Source organism: Rhinatrema bivittatum, chromosome 18 (genome assembly GCF_901001135.1).
Source record: "Rhinatrema bivittatum chromosome 18, aRhiBiv1.1, whole genome shotgun sequence".
NCBI lineage: Eukaryota > Metazoa > Chordata > Amphibia > Gymnophiona > Rhinatrematidae > Rhinatrema > Rhinatrema bivittatum.
Window position 1 is genome coordinate 59,942,555 of NC_042632.1, and position 18,649 is coordinate 59,961,203.

Consider the following 18,649-nt stretch of genomic DNA (forward strand, 5'->3'; position numbering starts at 1 on the left):
ACGGCCATACCTGCTGACCCTGTGACTGACTGCAATACCTGCTGAACCTGTGACTGACTGCAATACCTGCTGAACCTGTGCCTGACGGCCATACCTGCAGAACCTGTGCCTGACTGCAATACCTGCTGACCCTGTGACTGACTGCAATATCTGCTGACCCTGTGCCTGACGGCCATACCTGCTGACCCTGTGACTGACTGCAATACCTGCTGACCCTGTGACTGACTGCAATATCTGCTGACCCTGTGCCTGACGGCCATACCTGCTGACCCTGTGACTGACTGCAATACCTGCTGAACCTGTGCCTGACGGCCATACCTGCTGACCCTGTGACTGACTGCAATATCTGCTGAACCTGTGCCTGACGGCCATACCTGCTGAACCTGTGCCTGACGGCCATACCTGCTGACCCTGTGACTGACGGCCATACCTGCTGACCCTGTGCCTGTCTGCCATACCTGCTGAACCTGTGCCTGACGGCCATACCTGCTGACCCTGTGACTGACTGCAATACCTGCTGAACCTGTGACTGACTGCAATACCTGCTGACCCTGTGACTGACTGCCATACCTGCTGACCCTGTGACTGACGGCCATACCTGCGGAACCTGTGACTGACTGCCATACCTGCTGACCCTGTGACTGACTGCCATACCTGCTGAACCTGTGACTGACTGCCATACCTGCTGACCCTGTGACTGACTGCAATACCTGCTGACCCTGTGACTGACTGCCATACCTGCTGACCCTGTGACTGACGGCCATACCTGCGGAACCTGTGACTGACGGCCATACCTGCTGACCCTGTGCCTGACGGCCATACCTGCTGACCCTGTGCCTGACTGCCATACCTGCTGACCCTGTGCCTGACTGCAATACCTGCTGACCCTGTGCCTGACTGCCATACCTGCTGACCCTGTGACTGACTGCAATACCTGCTGAACCTGTGACTGACTGCAATACCTGCTCACCCTGTGCCTGACTGCCATACCTGCTGACCCTGTGCCTGACTGCCATACCTGCTGACCCTGTGACTGACTGCAATTCCTGCTGACCCTGTGCCTGACTGCAATACCTGCTGACCCTGTGCCTGACTGCCATACCTGCTGACCCTGTGACTGACTGCCATACCTGCGGAACCTGTGACTGACGGCCATACCTGCTGACCCTGTGCCTGACTGCCATACCTGCTGACCCTGTGCCTGACGGCCATACCTGCTGACCCTGTGACTGACTGCAATACCTGCTGACCCTGTGCCTGACTGCAATACCTGCTGACCCTGTGACTGACTGCCATACCTGCGGAACCTGTGCCTGACGGCCATACCTGCTGAACCTGTGCCTGACTGCAATACCTGCTGACCCTGTGACTGACTGCCATACCTGCTGACCCTGTGACTGACTGCCATACCTGCTGAAGCTGTGCCTGACTGCCATACCTGCTGACCCTGTGCCTGACGGCCATACCTGCTGAACCTGTGCCTGACGGCCATACCTGCTGAACCTGTGCCTGACGGCCATACCTGCGGAACCTGTGACTGACTGCAATACCTGCTGACCCTGTGACTGACTGCCATACCTGCTGACCCTGTGCCTGACGGCCATACCTGCTGACCCTGTGACTGACTGCAATACCTGCTGACCCTGTGCCTGACTGCCATACCTGCTGACTCTGTGCCTGACTGCCATACCTGCTGAACCTGTGACTGACTGCAATACCTGCTGAACCTGTGCCTGACGGCCATACCTGCTGACCCTGTGCCTGACTGCCATACCTGCTGACCCTGTGCCTGACTGCAATACCTGCTGACCCTGTGCCTGACTGCCATACCTGCGGAACCTGTGCCTGACGGCCATACCTGCGGAACCTGTGCCTGACGGCCATACCTGCTGACCCTGTGACTGACTGCCATACCTGCTGAAGCTGTGCCTGACTGCCATACCTGCTGACCCTGTGCCTGACGGCCATACCTGCTGAACCTGTGCCTGATGGCCATACCTGCGGAACCTGTGACTGACTGCCATACCTGCTGACCCTGTGACTGACTGCCATACCTGCTGACCCTGTGCCTGACGGCCATACCTGCTGACCCTGTGACTGACGGCCATACCTGCTGAACCTGTGACTGACGGCCATACCTGCTGACCCTGTGCCTGACTGCCATACCTGCTGACCCTGTGACTGACTGCAATACCTGCTGACCCTGTGACTGACTGCCATACCTGCTGACCCTGTGCCTGACGGCCATACCTGCTGACCCTGTGACTGACTGCAATACCTGCTGACCCTGTGCCTGACTGCCATACCTGCTGACTCTGTGCCTGACTGCCATACCTGCTGAACCTGTGACTGACTGCAATACCTGCTGAACCTGTGCCTGACGGCCATACCTGCTGACCCTGTGCCTGACTGCCATACCTGCTGACCCTGTGACTGACTGCAATACCTGCTGACCCTGTGCCTGACTGCAATACCTGCTGACCCTGTGACTGACTGCCATACCTGCGGAACCTGTGCCTGACGGCCATACCTGCTGACCCTGTGACTGACGGCCATACCTGCTGAAGCTGTGCCTGACTGCCATACCTGCTGACCCTGTGCCTGACTGCCATACCTGCTGAACCTGTGCCTGACGGCCATATCTGCGGAACCTGTGACTGACGGCCATACCTGCTGACCCTGTGACTGACGGCCATACCTGCGGACCCTGTGACTGACGGCCATACCTGCTGAACCTGTGCCTGACGGCCATACCTGCGGAACCTGTGACTGACGGCCATACCTGCTGACCCTGTGCCTGACGGCCATACCTGCTGACCCTGTGCCTGACCGCCATACCTGCTGAACCTGTGACTGACCGCCATACCTGCTGACCCTGTGCCTGACGGCCATACCTGCTGACCCTGTGACTGACTGCCATACCTGCTGACCCTGTGACTGACCTCCATACCTGCTGACCCTGTGACTGACTGCAATACCTGCTGACCCTGTGACTGACTGCCATACCTGCTGACCCTGTGCCTGACGGCCATACCTGCTGACCCTGTGACTGACTGCCATACCTGCTGACCCTGTGCCTGACGGCCATACCTGCTGACCCTGTGACTGACCGCCATACCTGCTGACCCTGTGACTGACCGCCATACCTGCGGACCCTGTGACTGACGGCCATACCTGCTGACCCTGTGACTGACTGCAATACCTGCGGACCCTGTGCCTGACCGCCATACCTGCGGACCCTGTGACTGACCGCCATACCTGCTGACCCTGTGCCTGACTGTAAGAGAATGATTGGGGGTGTGTGGGGTTTGGCTGTTTGTTCACTGTAGGGGGTGGTATGTGCTAGGGTTGGGGGTTTAATTTGAAAAGTTGGGTCATTGTAGTTGTATTATAAGCCAATGACTCTGCTTTTTTTTCTTGCTGTTCAATGGCTGCTTTTGTTTGTGTGTTCAATGGCCCAATAAAGTTGAATTAAGAAAAAAAAATACATTGAGGTGTCAGTAATGGTTTTTCATATTTTTTTTTCCAAGTTTTTAGTAAAGATACTGGTAGGGACACCAATGTGTGTCTGTGATCTTGCACTGATGGCCCTGATGAAGCCTTACCAGGCGAGACATTTTGAGAAGTGATTTTCTGATTCTGCTAGCAATTACCATTTGCTCATTTTGAATATTCTACATCCAGAGTCACTGGTGAAGATTTATTGTTTTTTTTAAATATTTGATGATGCTTGCATGTTTTTGGATTTATAATACACAAAAAGTAATTTCTCTTTTTTCTTTTCCCCCTGTTTTGTCTTTGGTAGTTTTTTTTTTGTTTTATCTTGTCCTGTGTGTTTGGGTCCCCATCTGCATGTGTTTTATTGTTGTCGTTGGATATGGTTTTCTGTTTGAGTGTACATATTCCTTTTGGTTATGTGTATGCCTTTTAAAATATATTTTTTATATACTGTTGAATATAGATTCCTTTTGATTATTTCTATGTTTTGCCACTGTATATATTTCTTTTTGCTATTTTTGCTATTTTTGACTGTTATGGTGGCTAACAATTTACATATGGTTTTGATTTTTTGTGTTTTTCAATTTTTGATTTAATATGTTATGTATTGATGATTTGATAATTGTTTTTTTTTAATATTTGTTTACGTTTATATTTGCTTACAATTCTTACTTTGTAAGAAATTGGCAGTGGAAGGATTATGTGTTTTCAGCTCCAAGGATTCAAGTTATAATGAACTATTTCTAATAAGTGAAACTCCAATGTATGCAGAAAAGGGGAGAAGGGGACTCTGGGGTTAGGGAAATAGCAACTTGAATGTAATCCGCTTTGAAGATTTTAGTCACTCCCTTTCTTCCAGATTAAGCATCTCTCAGGGAAAAGGGACAGAGAAGGTACAGAGAAGGGCAACCAAAATGATAAGGGGAATGGAACAGCTCCCCTATGAGGAAAGACTAAAGAGGTTAGGACTTTTCAGCTTGGAGAAGAGACGACTGAGGGGGGATATGATAGAGGTGTTTAAAATCATGAGAGGTCTAGAATGGGTAAATATGAATCGGTTATTTACTCTTTCAGATAATAGAAAGACTAGGGGGCACTCCATGAAGTTAGCAAGTAGCACATTTAAAACTAATCAGAGAAAGTTCTTTTTCACTCAACGCACAATTAAACTCTGGAATTTGTTGCCAGAGGATGTGGTTAGTGCAGTTAGTGTAGCTGTGTTTAAAAAAGGATTGGATAAGTTCTTGGAGGAGAAGTCCATTAACTGCTATTAAGTTCACTTAGAGAATAGCCACTGCCATTAGCAACGGTAACATGGAATAGACGTAGTGTTTGGGTACTTGCCAGGTTCTTATGGCCTGGATTGGCCACTGTTGGAAATAGGATGCTGGGCTTGATGGACCCTTGGTCTGACCCAGTATGGCATGTTCTTATGTTCTGTAAATAAAAGATTTCACCAGAATGCACTATTGATCACCTGTGTTCTTTTCCTCACTCCTCTCCAAACCTGCTAGTTGCAGCTCAGGCCAACTCATTGTCATTAAGAGATGGTTGACCGGGTCTGACTTTTAGTCTTCATTCCACTGCAGCCTGGCGCTTACCTTGAGGAATGTGCTAGTATGGGAGTCAGCAAAACTGGTGTGTATCCACTTCTCATGATGACATGGACGTTTTTTGGCAGTATGATAATACCCTTGACCCTTCCGTCACTATAAAAGTTAATTGCAGCCACTAATCACTGAACAGTCAGACAAGCATGCAGAAAGGTGTGTATGTAAATACACTGCATAAGAACATGCCATACTGGGCAGACCAAGGGTCCATCAAGCCCAGCATCCTGTTTCCAACAGTGGCCAATCCAGGCCATAAGAACCTGGCAAGTACCCAAAAACTAAGTCTATCCCATGTTACCGTTGCTAGTAATAGTAGTGGCTATTTTCTAAGTCAACTTAATTAATAGCAGTTAATGGACTTCTCCTCCAAGAACTTATCCAATCCTTTTTTAAACACAGCAGTACTAACTGCACTAACCACATCCTCTGGCAACAAATTCCAGAGTTTAATTGTGCATTGAGTGGAAAAGAACTTTCTCCGATTAGTTTTAAATGTGCCCCATGCTAACTTCATGGAGTGCCCCCTAGTCTTTCTATTATCCGAAAGTGTAAATAACCGATTCACATCTACCCGTTCTAGACCTCTCTTGATTTTAAACACCTCTATCATATCCCCCCTCAGTCGTCTCTTCTCCAAGCTGAAAAGTCCTAACCTCTTTAGTCTTTCCTCATAGGGAAGCTGTTCCATCCCCTTATCATTTTGGTTGCCCTTCTCTGTACCTTCTCCATCGCAACTATATCTTTTTTGAGATGCGGCGACCAGAATTGTACACAGTATTCAAGGTGCGATCTCACCATGGAGCGATACAGAAGCATTATGACATTTTCCGTTTTATTCACCATTCCCTTTCTAATAATTCCCAACATTGTTTGCTTTTTTGACGGCTGCAGCACACTGAGCCGACGATTTCAATGTTTATCTACTATGACGCCAAGATCTTTTTCTTGGGTGGTAGCACCTAATATGGAACCTAACATTGTTTAACTATAGCATGGGTTATTTTTCCCTATATGCATCACCTTGCACTTATCTACATTAAATTTCATCTGCCATTTTGATGCCCAATTTTCCAGTCTCACAAGTCTTCCTGCAATTTATCACAATCTGCTTGTGATTTAACTACTCTGAACAATTTTGTGTCATCTGCAAATTTGATTACCTCACTCGTCGTATTCCTTCCCAGATCATTTATAAATATATTGAAAAGTAAGGGTCCCAATACAGATCCCTGAGGCACTCCACTGACCACTCCCTTCCACTGAGAAAATTGTCCATTTAATCCTACTCTCTGTTTCCTGACTTTTAGCCAGTTTGCAATCCACGAAAGGACATCGCCACCTATCCCATGACTTTTTACTTTTCCTAGAAGCCTCTCATGAGGAACTTTGTCAAATGCCTTCTGAAAAGGCGATGCATTCCTTGCTAGATGTTTCAGCGTAGCAGCGCGTCTTAAATCATAGAAAAAGTGCAGCTGGGTGCAAAGATGCCCTGGGCACAGAAGTCAAATACATTTGAGCAATTAGTGCATTACAAAATAGGATAAAATGTTGCAGAAATAGCAGGCACAGGCCCTTGTTCAATGGTAAATTGTACCAGGTGATAGCAAAGCTCACCAGACTTGGCACTGGAGTAGAACGTAGCTCTGATGCTGTTTATGATGGCTCTGAGGAGTCCCAACAACACAAAACTGTCCATAAGAAAAACTAGACAATCAGTTTAAGCTTGCAACAGAAAGAAAATATACGTCTGAAGCAAATTTTGTTGAGGTTTCTTTTTTTATTTTTATTTTTTGACTCTTAGCCTGAAAATGTTACAAACATCAGAAGAACAAGCAATGGCTTTTTAGTAAATACAGAATTTTTATTTTTACTATTCACACTTTTTATCACTGTGTTGGGTGTTTAGACAATGATTTGGAATACAAGACAAATACAAACTTTTTATTTGTTTTTGTTTCAAAGACTAGTAACTTGGATGGTCACTTTAGGTTTGGCTGATCACCCTGTGCTAGAGGAGTCTCCATGTCGGCATACAAGTCCCCTGAAAGCTGCTGCCTTCATCAGTAGGTTGGGAAAGCCCCAGTGTGCCAGGATTGCTGGATACAGTACCACCGATTGCACGACTGGAGGCAAAGTTTTATATTCCCCTTGTGCTATTTTACAGAAATTTAAAGCAAAGTAGCCTGAAATGAAGCATTGGGTCCTATCTCAGAGGCTGAGGTCAGGTGAAGAGTCTCACATGACCGAACCCAACCTTTCTTCCAGGTTGGCTGTGCTTGTGAATAAGAACTGGGAGGGAGTTTCATGTACAACAACCCTTGGTAGGTTACTGTTGGCGCCTAAATTGCAGCGTTGCTTTCTTTCTATGAACAGGTCATACTTGAACCGGGCCCAGAGATGACCTTCATAATGACGATAAGGCTTCACAGTTAGCTGTTGAGATGTTCTACGTTGCAACGAGACCATACTAAGCATGTTGACTAAAAACTCTGACTGGGACTCCTGGGTCTTCTACGCCACCATAACCAGCAAGCAGAACCAGACAAATGGACTGTAAGAGCTTGTAACACAAGTCAGCCATCCACATTCACTAAGACAAACATTCAAGAGAGAGACACAGTTGATAAAGGTTGCAACTTCCATCGTATCTGGCTGAAGACACTGGTGGCTGTTTTGAAGCTGATAAAATAATGGACCCCTTTTTTATGAAAGCCCTTGCAGTAATAATAGGGATATTGCAAGTTCTGTTGCTTCCCCTGCAGCACCACTTAGCATCTCCATGGAGTTTTCCTCAGATTATTGGATCATCTGAGTGCAAGATTTGTTTTTACTCCCACACAGTCGGTGTCATTTTCCAGCAGGAGAAATGCTGGACTGGTATGAAGGGCAGGGAGACCGCACTCATTTCCCCCTTGGTTCACTTTCTTGAATGGGCCCTGATTGTAGGGAAATATGGAAACCCAAAGGAAGGCTTTTCCTCTGTGAAGCCACTTTGGGCTTACTCAGCCCTTTATCCCATATCTATAAGTTAGATTGCTGGCTATTGATTGCAGAGTGCTTGAAGCAAATACAAGAATTAGCCATAGTGCAAAGAAACAAGAGTTTAGCTCTAGGGGTCAAAATGCAAGCAGAGACCACAGGGTCACATTCACATGCTTTGCACTACAGACTCCTGACACTCAAACACTAGGAAAACTTACAATGAACTTGCCTCCATTAGATTTCTTTCTTTTAACCCTTAATCACTTGTCCCCCATTCTTTTGTTTTATGTGCTATTCCAGGCCTGGTGGTTGTTCATCCCTCAGCGTGCACTAGGGTTTCATTATAACCTAGGGTGACCATCCAGTTTGGTAACTCTAGACAAGGTTACATGATGGAACAGAAGAGGATTTACCCTGTTACAGAGACAACCATTGATAACAATTGCAAAACACACAACCCATGGTCAACAGAATGGCTAAGAACCCCAACACACACTGTATGAACACACAGAGAGGTTCCTTATGGCATGAAACAGAATATCTAATACATCCCTTTGAACACAATCTTTAATCGCTTCTGCTTTTTCCCCACTTTTTCTAAATATTGCAGTCTAACTGATATGGCTTTAACTATTGAAAAAGGGCAGGGAGGAAATGGAACGGATTTGGTCTCTTGACACAAAGAAACGTTAAAACGTGAATTTAGCTTGTGCTCATGGTTGATGGAAAAAGCCAGGAGTTTATCTCAACATCAGAAAGGGGGAAGGATGAGTAAGGGTGTGCTCTTCGATCTGGCGCCATTATAAGAACTGACAAGAGATGGGGCACGGATCTCATTTTCCCTTTTTTCTAGAGATGTCAAAGTGAAATTTCCCTGAAGGGGGAACACTGGTAAGTTGGTGCCAGGAAAATATCTTTTTAATGAGATACTGGGGTTCTTATAGGGAGTAGCCACCTGCAGATTGCTTAGGTTGTCCTAACCTGATTCGAGACAGGAGTGGAAATCTTGTGGGACAAAGTGACACAGCCAGCATTGCTCAAGGAGCGTTGCCAGCAGAGACGTCTCCAGAGCTGATAACATGACTTCTGCCTTGAGGCAGGGTAGGGCAGAGATCCTCCTGGAGGTGGTCAGACATCTGGCGCACAAGAAACCTTGGTTAAGAACTTTCTTTCTGGCTTTAAGGCCATGAGGGATGACTCACTCATGTCAATGCTGAAGCTGATAAAGGTGTCAGAAAAGAGCACATCTCTTCTCGTTTTAAGAGTGCCATTGCTGAAGCAAAAACTGGTAGGAGCAGTAAGGAAGAGGCGGGGGTGACAGATTGGTGTCTCCTCCTGTTTACCAGTCTTCTTGTGCAGTGTGCTAGCTACAGATCCTCATTCTGAGGGTCTGGACAGAGAACACAAAACAGGATGAAGGACAAACCTGACAAAGTCTATGGCTTTACCTCCTGCAAGATCAATGTCATCAATCCCACTTATTGATCACCACTTTCCTGGCCTTGGCTCTGGAAAGGAGCCCTCAGCCATGGCTTCTTAAGGACTGGGACTGTGGGAATGACTTGGGAGCGGGGCTGACATGACAGTAAGTCCCACCCAATCACAGCTGTTTAGATACCAATGGTAATAAGCATTGGGTGATAACTGAAGGACACCGCTCTATCATAGAACTGAAGCAGTGTTAGCAGCCATCAATGTAGCCATCATGACAGGCACTTCTGCAAGAAAACTACATTGTAAGAGGCAAATGAAGATCATTTGCTGCCAGAAGTGCCACATTGATGGATGGGGAGTAGTTCCACGATAGGTACCAGTGCTAACAGGTCTAATAGTTACCAGCTGCTCGCATCACTTGTTTGTAAGAAGAATTCAGAGCAGCCAAAATGTTTTAGATGAGGGGAATCTGTGAAGAACCTTCACCGTTGAGAGGAGAACTGCCCAGATGTGTGTGTATAGTGAAAGAAGAGACTGTGATCAGAGGGTCAAAATAAATTTAAACAATACAATTAGCTCCATATTAAATGGAAATATCTGCCACTTAGCAGCACATCTGGATTTGGGATGTTAAGCCATAAGGTCCCTATATTCAAAGCTTTTGTCCTGCTAATTTTGGGAATTAGCCGGACACATCTTGCTACGTTGTGTCCTTGCAAATCATAGCTCACACAAAATTTAGATAGTGATAGAGGTAGCCCGGGGGCGTTCTGGGGTGGGATATTCAGTAGCTAAAGTTACTCAGCTTTGTCTGATTAGCTTTAGACTGAAGTTATTCAGCAAGGATATCCAGACAAAGGCAAGGAGAGAAAGTTTGAATAACTTTATTCACACACGACTGGCCGGCTAAATAATGGCCTCTAAAGAGGTGCAGAGTCTGCATCGAGAGCTGCCAATTTTCTCTAAAGCCATTTGCATGGTAAAGCTCTCCTTTGCCTATGGAGATGTTTTGGAAAATGTTCCTCTCTCTGTTTGCTGTGGGTTTGGGGGGATTCATTTCAAGCTTGTGAGGAGGTGTGCCTGGAGGTCTGTCCAAACGCTGGCAGTAAGCAGCAGTCCTAGCTTTACTAGAGTGGGCTGAGAAGCTTTCTACAAACTGGAAAAAGAGTTTTTGATTTTGCTTTAAATTGAAGTCCTCCCCATTTTACGAACGTTTGTGGTAAGGCAGGACTCCCATGCACACACGCACTGCCCTGCCTCTGGTGCTTCTGTGAGAAAAGATGAAATTATGGTGAACGATGGCAAAGCACCTGCCCGGGACAGTGTCTGCTGGAGCCTGCTCAGGTGTGACACAGAGGGCAGGAGGCCCCCTCTGCCTGTATTGTATCAGGTGAGGAATGCCAGGGGCTCAGCGCACCCTGCTCGTCTCCATCCCCTCTCATTCATGCACCTCACGGCTGTGGCTCTCAGGTCAGTGACTGGAAGAGTTTGCACTTCCTCCGCTCACCATTGCCAAAACTTAGTTTATGCACTGATGCCAAGATAACCAGGCAGAAACAAATGCCAGCGACTTCCTCACCCACAGAACCTTAGGGCAGCAGAGGTCTCAGGTTTCCAAATGAAGCCAAACTGCTTGAGTACCCATGAAAGCCACTGAGGACAGTCACTTTGGTCTGGTAAAACAATAAAGATACAGACATGTTCGAGCAGTGACTCTGTTCAGCCTGCAGCGTCCCTGAAAGGGGCTCAGCTGATGATTTGTTTAAGCAAGTAACAAAAAAAGGAGCCAGGGAGGTGAGGAGGTGGAAGGTCAGCATGGACAGAGATGGACCAGGCATGGCCTTTTTAATCCATGCTGTGCGCCACCGTCTCCCTCAGTCCTCAGACTGCCTGATGGGACAGATAGATCTAGCAGTTTACAAAACAAATGTACAAAACAGCGATCTGAAATATGCAGTAAAGCTTTACAGTAATAAGACTTGGTCCCCAGGCCGGCAGGCCGGACAATGAACACGCTTCCTGGAATGTGTAAGAAATGCAGCCCTGCGGCTTGGTGCTTTTGCTTCTGTCGCTGTCTGCTTCCACCTGAGCACATCAACAGCACGTGCACATCCATTCTCACCTTTACCTGCGTCTGGGAGCAGAATGAAGGGAACGACAGCATTTTAACCAGTGGAAAAGAGCCCCTCCTAGGCTCACGTGACATTGGGCTACTCAGTCAGTGCCTTCAAAGAAGCAGAAGTGCTAAAGGCAGCTTAGAAACCAGCAAACAGTAGAAAATAACTTCTTGCTCTTAGAACCCACCTTTCTGAAAAGCTCACTGAAAAGTTTCGCTTAAAACCCGGTGGAGTTTTGGATGAAAATAACAGGAGAAATGAGCCGAGGCGAGCTGATGGCCCTCCTTGTGAATATGCAACTGAAAGATGAAGTCTGCAGCCTTTCCCATCCCTGTCAGCCGATCCTGGCCCCCTCCCGCTGGGGGCTGCTTGCTTGGTGGCACAGCAAGGCCCCCCCTGAGAGGGCTGTAAATGCAGGAAGCAGGGCACCTGTAATGCTACATGGAAGAGCCATTGCATGGCTGACACCGGGACCGAGCCCCAGCAAGGAATGACCTAAAATAGGGATCTCCCCTCCATTCCTGGCTCGAGCTTTCAAGGTAAGTACACTATTCAGACCCATGCACTGAATATTCAGCGCGGCCATTCTGAACGCCAGACTCGGGCGCAGCCCTCCCTGAGAGCCTCTGAGCTAGGAGGAGGTGAACGGCTGACCCAGGGGTGGAAAAACTGCAGGACTTTACTTTCTACAGAAAAATAAGGCAACATAAAATTGGGAAATCATGGCACAAAATGAAAGTTCAGCTAGTGGAGATCAAAAAGAATGAAAAGGAAAGAGCAGCTGTTTAATCGTAACGCTAGCCAGCAGGAGGGGTCAGGGATCACCGCTTCAGGACCAGCTGATGGAGTCCCCTGGGGAGAAAAGCCAGGGCTGCTGAAGATCCCTTCACATGGCTTAGAGGAAAGAGAGGCACAAAGTTCCCATGGGACAGAGCAGGCTGGAGAGAAGGAAGGATCTCGGAGTCAGATTGTGCTTGTGCAGATCCCTAAACAGCGGATTCTGCAGTTATGGCGAGGGAGAAACCTGGGCCTGCTCTGTCTGCACCCCAGGAAATGTTAGGGAGGGTCTGGGACATTCTTCTGTGTCCTCCCCCCACCCTCCATCCCACCTTACAACAAGGAAGAAATGCGGAGTCAAGCATATCCACTGCTGGAGGATATGAGTCAAGCATATCCACTGCTGGAGGATATGAGTCAAGCATATCCACTGCTGGAGGATATGAGTCAAGCATATCCACTGCTGGAGGATATGAGTCAAGCATATCCACTGCTGGAGGATATGAGTCAAGCATATCCACTGCTGGAGGATATGAGTCAAGCATATCCACTGCTGGAGGATATGAGTCAAGCATATCCACTGCTGGAGGATACAGCTTGGCAGTGCTGTTCTCTGGGGGTTAGACGGTGACAGCTGGCACTGCCAGTCTGTCTCATCTGGCACATGCAACATTCCTGCACACGTAGCAGGCCAGTCACTCTAAATATGTCATCGAGGGGTTAAACTGTTACTGCAGGAGAAGAGGGGCGAGATGGCAATTCATTTAGGGCAAAGGTGCATCAGAGGACTAGGATTCGTGTACTAATGAGCAGCTGATAGGGTCCAGAGGAGAGAGACAGTAATGACCTATCTTTTCTGAAATTAGCTTGCAGACCTCCGATCAGTTCTTGGTCAGAAGAACCAAGGATTAAACTGCCAGATTAGCACAAGAAATGTTTCCCCTCTCCTCTTGTTAGGTGGGGTCAGAACCCACCCAGCAAATATTATTAGTTAGAATGCAGCCAGCATGGTCTTAGGACAAGGGACTGGAAGAGAATATCCAGTGTAGCCCACACAAGCCTGACACTGCCAGGGATATTTGCTGACACAGACACAGACCAAGTGGAACATCGAGTGAGAGTACAAGGAGCTGCCTTAAGCTGTCACCAAAATACAAAACAGGGAACTGCTTGGAGTTGCCTAAACCCCTGTATTTCTGACAACCTAAGAGGAGTGGCCTAGACCCCCTGTATTTCTGACAAGCTAAGACGAGTGGCCTAGACCCCCTGTATTTCTGACAAGCTAAGAGGAGGGGCCTAGACCCCCTGTATTTCTGACAAGCTAAGAGGTGTGGCCTAGACCCCCTGTATTTCTGACAAGCTAAGAGGAGGGGCCTAGACCCCCTGTATTTCTGACAAGCTAAGAGGGGCCTAGACCCCCTGTATTTCTGACAAGCTAAGAGGCGGGGCCTAGACCCCTTGTATTTCTGACAAGCTAAGAGGCGTGGCCTAGACCCCTGTATTTCTGACAAGCTAAGAGGAGGGGCCTAGACCCCCTGTATTTCTGACAAGCTAAGAGGCGTGGCCTAGACCCCTGTATTTCTGACAAGCTAAGAGGAGGGGCCTAGACCTCCTGTATTTCTGACAAGCTAAGAGGAGGGGCCTAAACCCCCTGTATTTCTGACAAGCTAAGAGGCGGGGCCTAGACCCCCTATATTTCTGACAAGCTAAGAGGCGTGGCCTAGACCCCTGTATTTCTGACAAGCTAAGAGGAGGGGCCTAGACCCCCTGTATTTCTGACAAGCTAAGAGGCGTGGCCTAGACCCCTGTATTTCTGACAAGCTAAGAGGAGAGGCCTAGACCCCCTGTATTTCTGACAAGCTAAGAGGTGTGGCCTAGACCCCTGTATTTCTGACAAGCTAAGAGGAGGGGCCTAGACCCCTGTATTTATGACAAGCTAAGAGGAGGGGCCTAGACCCCCTGTATTTCTGACAAGCTAAGAGGAGTGGCCTAGACCCCTGTATTTCTGACAAGCTAAGAGGAGGGGCCTAGACCCCTGTATTTCTGACAAGCTAAGAGGAGGGGCCTAGACCCCTGTATTTCTGACAAGCTAAGAGGAGTGGCCTAGACCCCCTGTATTTCTGACAAGCTAAGAGGAGTGGGCTAGCAGGCTGAGAATGAGGGAAGGTAGGGTTCAGATCCTGCTTCTCCCGCTACTGCTCCATGTGACCCTGGGCAAGTCACTTAACCCTCCATTGCCTCAGCTAAAGACAGACTGTAATGGATAGATTTTAAAAGGCCAAAGCCGGGAGATACGCACCTGTCTCTGGCCAGTAAAAAGTGGCTGAGTATGCACATAGCTCCTGGTATGTGCACAAATCCAAAAGACAAAAAGTGGGCAGGGAGAGGGTGGAGTCTGACAGGACATGGGCGATTCGGATCCACTTATGTGCAGAAGCGTGTCGGGGTCCCCTACTGCCTACGTTTACCTCTGCCTCGGAGGAGGTGTGAGAGCAAACCCAAATACATGAGGCTGCGCAGCAGGGTTTTAAGGGTTAGGGCAGGTAGCTGGGGGGTAAGGAAGTCCTATCCTTGATCTGGGAATGGAGTGGGGAAATGGGTATTGGCATCAGCTCGCATATCTTACAAACTCCACCCACTCACACAGCAGACACGGCCTTTGCGTGCAGGTACTCGCGCGTCCTGCGTATGTTATAAAACGGACGCGAGCGTGGCGCGCGCCCACGTGCAAGTTACTGTCCCCGCCTCCGGGAGCAGGGCCTCCCTGTCCCTTGCTTGGGGTGAAGGTGAGGAAGTGAATGTGGAAGGCTGAGGGTCCGGAGGGGCGCCTTGTGCGTTAGCTTAGTGGCCAGCATGGATTTGGGAAAGAGAACGGATGATGCGATGCAGGCAATGATCCCTGGCTCTGGACATAGCAGGCCACGCTGGCTCCGAGATCCTTAGGGATGGAAATGAGGAAAACTATCACCTAGAGCAGGCGTTTGGTGCTTTTTTTTCTCCTTGTCCCAGGGATGAGAGAGATTTAGTTTTGTTTGCCTTCCGATGTAGCTGAGGAAAGGTTTTGGGCAGGAGGTGCTGGTGCAGCCCACTGGGTCTCTATTACTTTTTCAACATGTCCTGCAGGGGTCCGGGCAGATACTTGAGGACGGTATCCAGAATGCTCTCCTCCTCCTCCTCCTCCTCGTCACCGCAGCCGGCCGGGATGGCTTTCTTAGGACGGGTTAAGCTGCCTTCGCAGGGCTGCTCCATGGCTGCCTTCTCTTCGGCTTCCTTCTCCTCTTTCTTCTTCAGCCCGTACTAAATCCGCAAAGAACCAGAGAGACAAACGTCATAAGTGGGAACACAATCACCCTGAAGGGATGACAGACACACTTCCATTAGCGGGAGTTCTAATCCCAGCTCTGCCCGTGGCTCTGCGGGACCCTGGGAAACTGCCTCAGCTCCCCCAGGAGTAGTGAGACCCTAGCGTTCCCACCTCCAGAGCTGCATGCACGCTTTGACATGCTCTGCTTGTAAAGGATCCCCTGAAGCTGCAAGTTGGTATTATTAACAGATATTTGTGCCTGGGGAGCTGAGCAGACTGCAGTGAGTGACTGGGCTGGCCTGGGCTTGTCTGCTAACTGTGGGTGCTCTGCACCCTTTACCTGCTGACGTCTGTCTACATCTTGCAGCCTATCACTAACCCAGGCCAGCAGCACCACAAAACCACACGTGTGACTCAGTCTTAGCCATAGAGCACCACAGGAACGTCATCACTGCAGTGTAATGTCCAACTAGAGATGCCTCTTTAAACTGACACCCCAGAGTAGATTTACAACATCAATATACAAAAATAGCACAGAATGGGTAAACATACAACAAGTAAACAATCTAAACTTGAAAAGCTAAGTAAGCAGCAGCATTAGAAGCCAGAGTCTGCCATGCTCAAACATCCCGGCCTTTCATAATGCCAACCTGCGAGCATCTGATTCCAGCCTTACTCCAGAGACCTGCACCATCCCTTGCTGGCAATTAACTTCCCGTTACGTCAGCAGATAATCTGGACCAAAACGGTGAAGACGCTTACAGCCTGTGCAGAGGACCCTGGAAGTTCCTTCTGCACGCAGGAAGCTGCCAATTCAGCATCTCCCGAGCTTCGCAATCAATCTACATTGTATGTGAGCCAGTGCTTAGTAAATAAAGAGGTAGCCATCGCCTCGGAGCAGTTTGGTTATCGTTTTGTGCTGCTAGAATGCCTGGCACCGAGAGATTGCTGGGAGAATTTCATTCAGAAACTGGAAGGGCCCCCCAACAGCCCTAGATATGGAAGGGTTAAAGAAAGGGAAGGACCCTAGAAGAGAGGCAAACAGAGGAGAGCTGTGGCGGGCAGACTGGGGGTAGGAGGAAGAACCAGCCCAGGAGCCGATACTGGAGTGAGACAACGGCCTAGGGTACCAAAATTGCAAAGCAGCAAATACAGCCCCCAGGCCACTCCCCGTCCCCGCTTGCTTAGGGTTCTGTGCCAGTCTCATCTCAGAAGGGACACCCCCTACCCCAGCTCTCCAAAGGGTCCCCCCCTCTCTGCTAAAGAGCCATCCCTAGACTGGAATTAAAAAAGAAAGATCCTGCTCAAAAGAGAAAGGCAATTTCATGACGAGCCAGCGACTCTGAAATATTCTCATGTGGGGAAGAGTCTCCAGGATAGGAGAGAGCTCCTTGCTGTTGATTAAATGAAATTCTTGAGAATTAATAAGTGAATGCATTTGGCCCTGGAGATCTGAGAAGATATCTGCTCTTGCCTGGATTATTACAGATCTCAGATAATTTCCCCGAGCCTCAGCCCTGCTTTGATGTAATAACGCGCCTGGAGAGATGGCCCCAGCCCTGTGCCACTGAAAGCCGGGCAGGGGCAGCAGAGAGGCTCTGCTTCTGCAATAAGTGCTGGAAGCAGCCCCCGCATGCATTGTGCAGGACTGGAGGTCCATGGCACCCCCCATCCTAAAGCAGAGCCTTAGGATGGGGGGTGCAGCTCCTGGTTCTGGTTCTGCACCAGGAGCTGCTGTTCTCGCTTCCCTCTTACTTTAACCTGCTTTGCTTGGTATTTAGTAGACCTCCTGCTTCCTTCCTTCAAAACCATCCATTTGCAAAGTCGCCAGAATGGCCTCTTCCCTGTGGCTGGACCCATCCTGCCCCAGACGTCCGGAAGAAGGGGAAAGCAATTTTGTTCGGGTTTCTAATCGAGAGGCTTGTTAGATTATCTTTCCTTAGCAGAGGGGCTCGCTCTGCTCTTATGCCATCTTATGGTGGCTTTCCTATGTTCTGTTTACCTGTGAATTAAACATTTTTAATCTATAATCCACTTAGAAGAACATTTTTGCCCTCCATGCTACGCCAGCACTGATCCCAGCATTCACTTCTCCCCTCTCTAACGTGAGCCCAGCTCACTCCTCACCCCGACCAAGCACTCCCAGCACTCCCAGCACTGCCCTCCATGCCTCGCCAGCACTGATCCCAGCATTCACTTCTCCCCTCTCTAACGGGAGCCCAGCTCACTCCTCACCCCGACCAAGCACTCCCAGCACTCCCAGCACTGCCCTCCATGCCTCGCCAGCACTGATCCCAGCATTCACTTCTCCCCTCTCTAACGGGAGCCCAGCTCACTCCTCACCCCAACCAAGCACTCCCAGCACTCCCAGCACTCCCAGTCTGACCCAGCACTGCCCTCCATGCTACGCCAGCACTGATCCCAGCATTCACTTCTCCCCTCTCTAACGGGAGCCCAGCTCACTCCTCCCCCCGACCAAGCACTCCCAGCACTCCCAGCACTCCCAGTCCGACCCCAGCACTGCCCTCCATGCTACGCCAGCACTGATCCCAGCATTCACTTCTCCCCTCTCTAACGGGAGCCCAGCTCACTCCTCGCCCCCGACCAAGCACTTCCAGCACTCCCAGTCTGACCCCAGCACTGCCCTCCATGCTACGCCAGCACTGATCCCAGCATTCACTTCTCCCCTCTCTAACGGGAGCCCAGCTCACTCCTCGCCCCCATCCTCCCTCGCCCGGACCAAGCACTCCCAGCACTCCCAGTCTGTCCCCAGCACTGCCCTCCATGCTACGCCAGCACTGATCCCAGCATTCACTTCTCCCCTCTCTAACGTGAGCCCAGCTCACTCCTCACCCCGACCAAGCACTCCCAGCACTCCCAGCACTGCCCTCCATGCCTCGCCAGCACTGATCCCAGCATTCACT

The 18,649-nt window shown here is 49.2% G+C and overlaps 1 protein-coding gene across 2 annotated transcripts in view; it reads right to left on the reverse strand.

Annotated features, from left to right (window-relative positions):
• Positions 1 to 6,907: 6,907 nt before the first annotated feature.
• Positions 6,908 to 18,649, reverse strand: part of CPLX2 (complexin 2) — a 108,426-nt gene continuing 96,684 nt past the window's right edge. For both annotated transcript variants that reach the window (XM_029583910.1, XM_029583909.1), the window contains exon 4: positions 6,908 to 15,718. In XM_029583910.1, the coding sequence (XP_029439770.1) occupies positions 15,521 to 15,718 (198 nt within the window). In that variant the 3' untranslated portion in view covers positions 6,908 to 15,520. The remainder of the gene's footprint in view (positions 15,719 to 18,649) is intronic.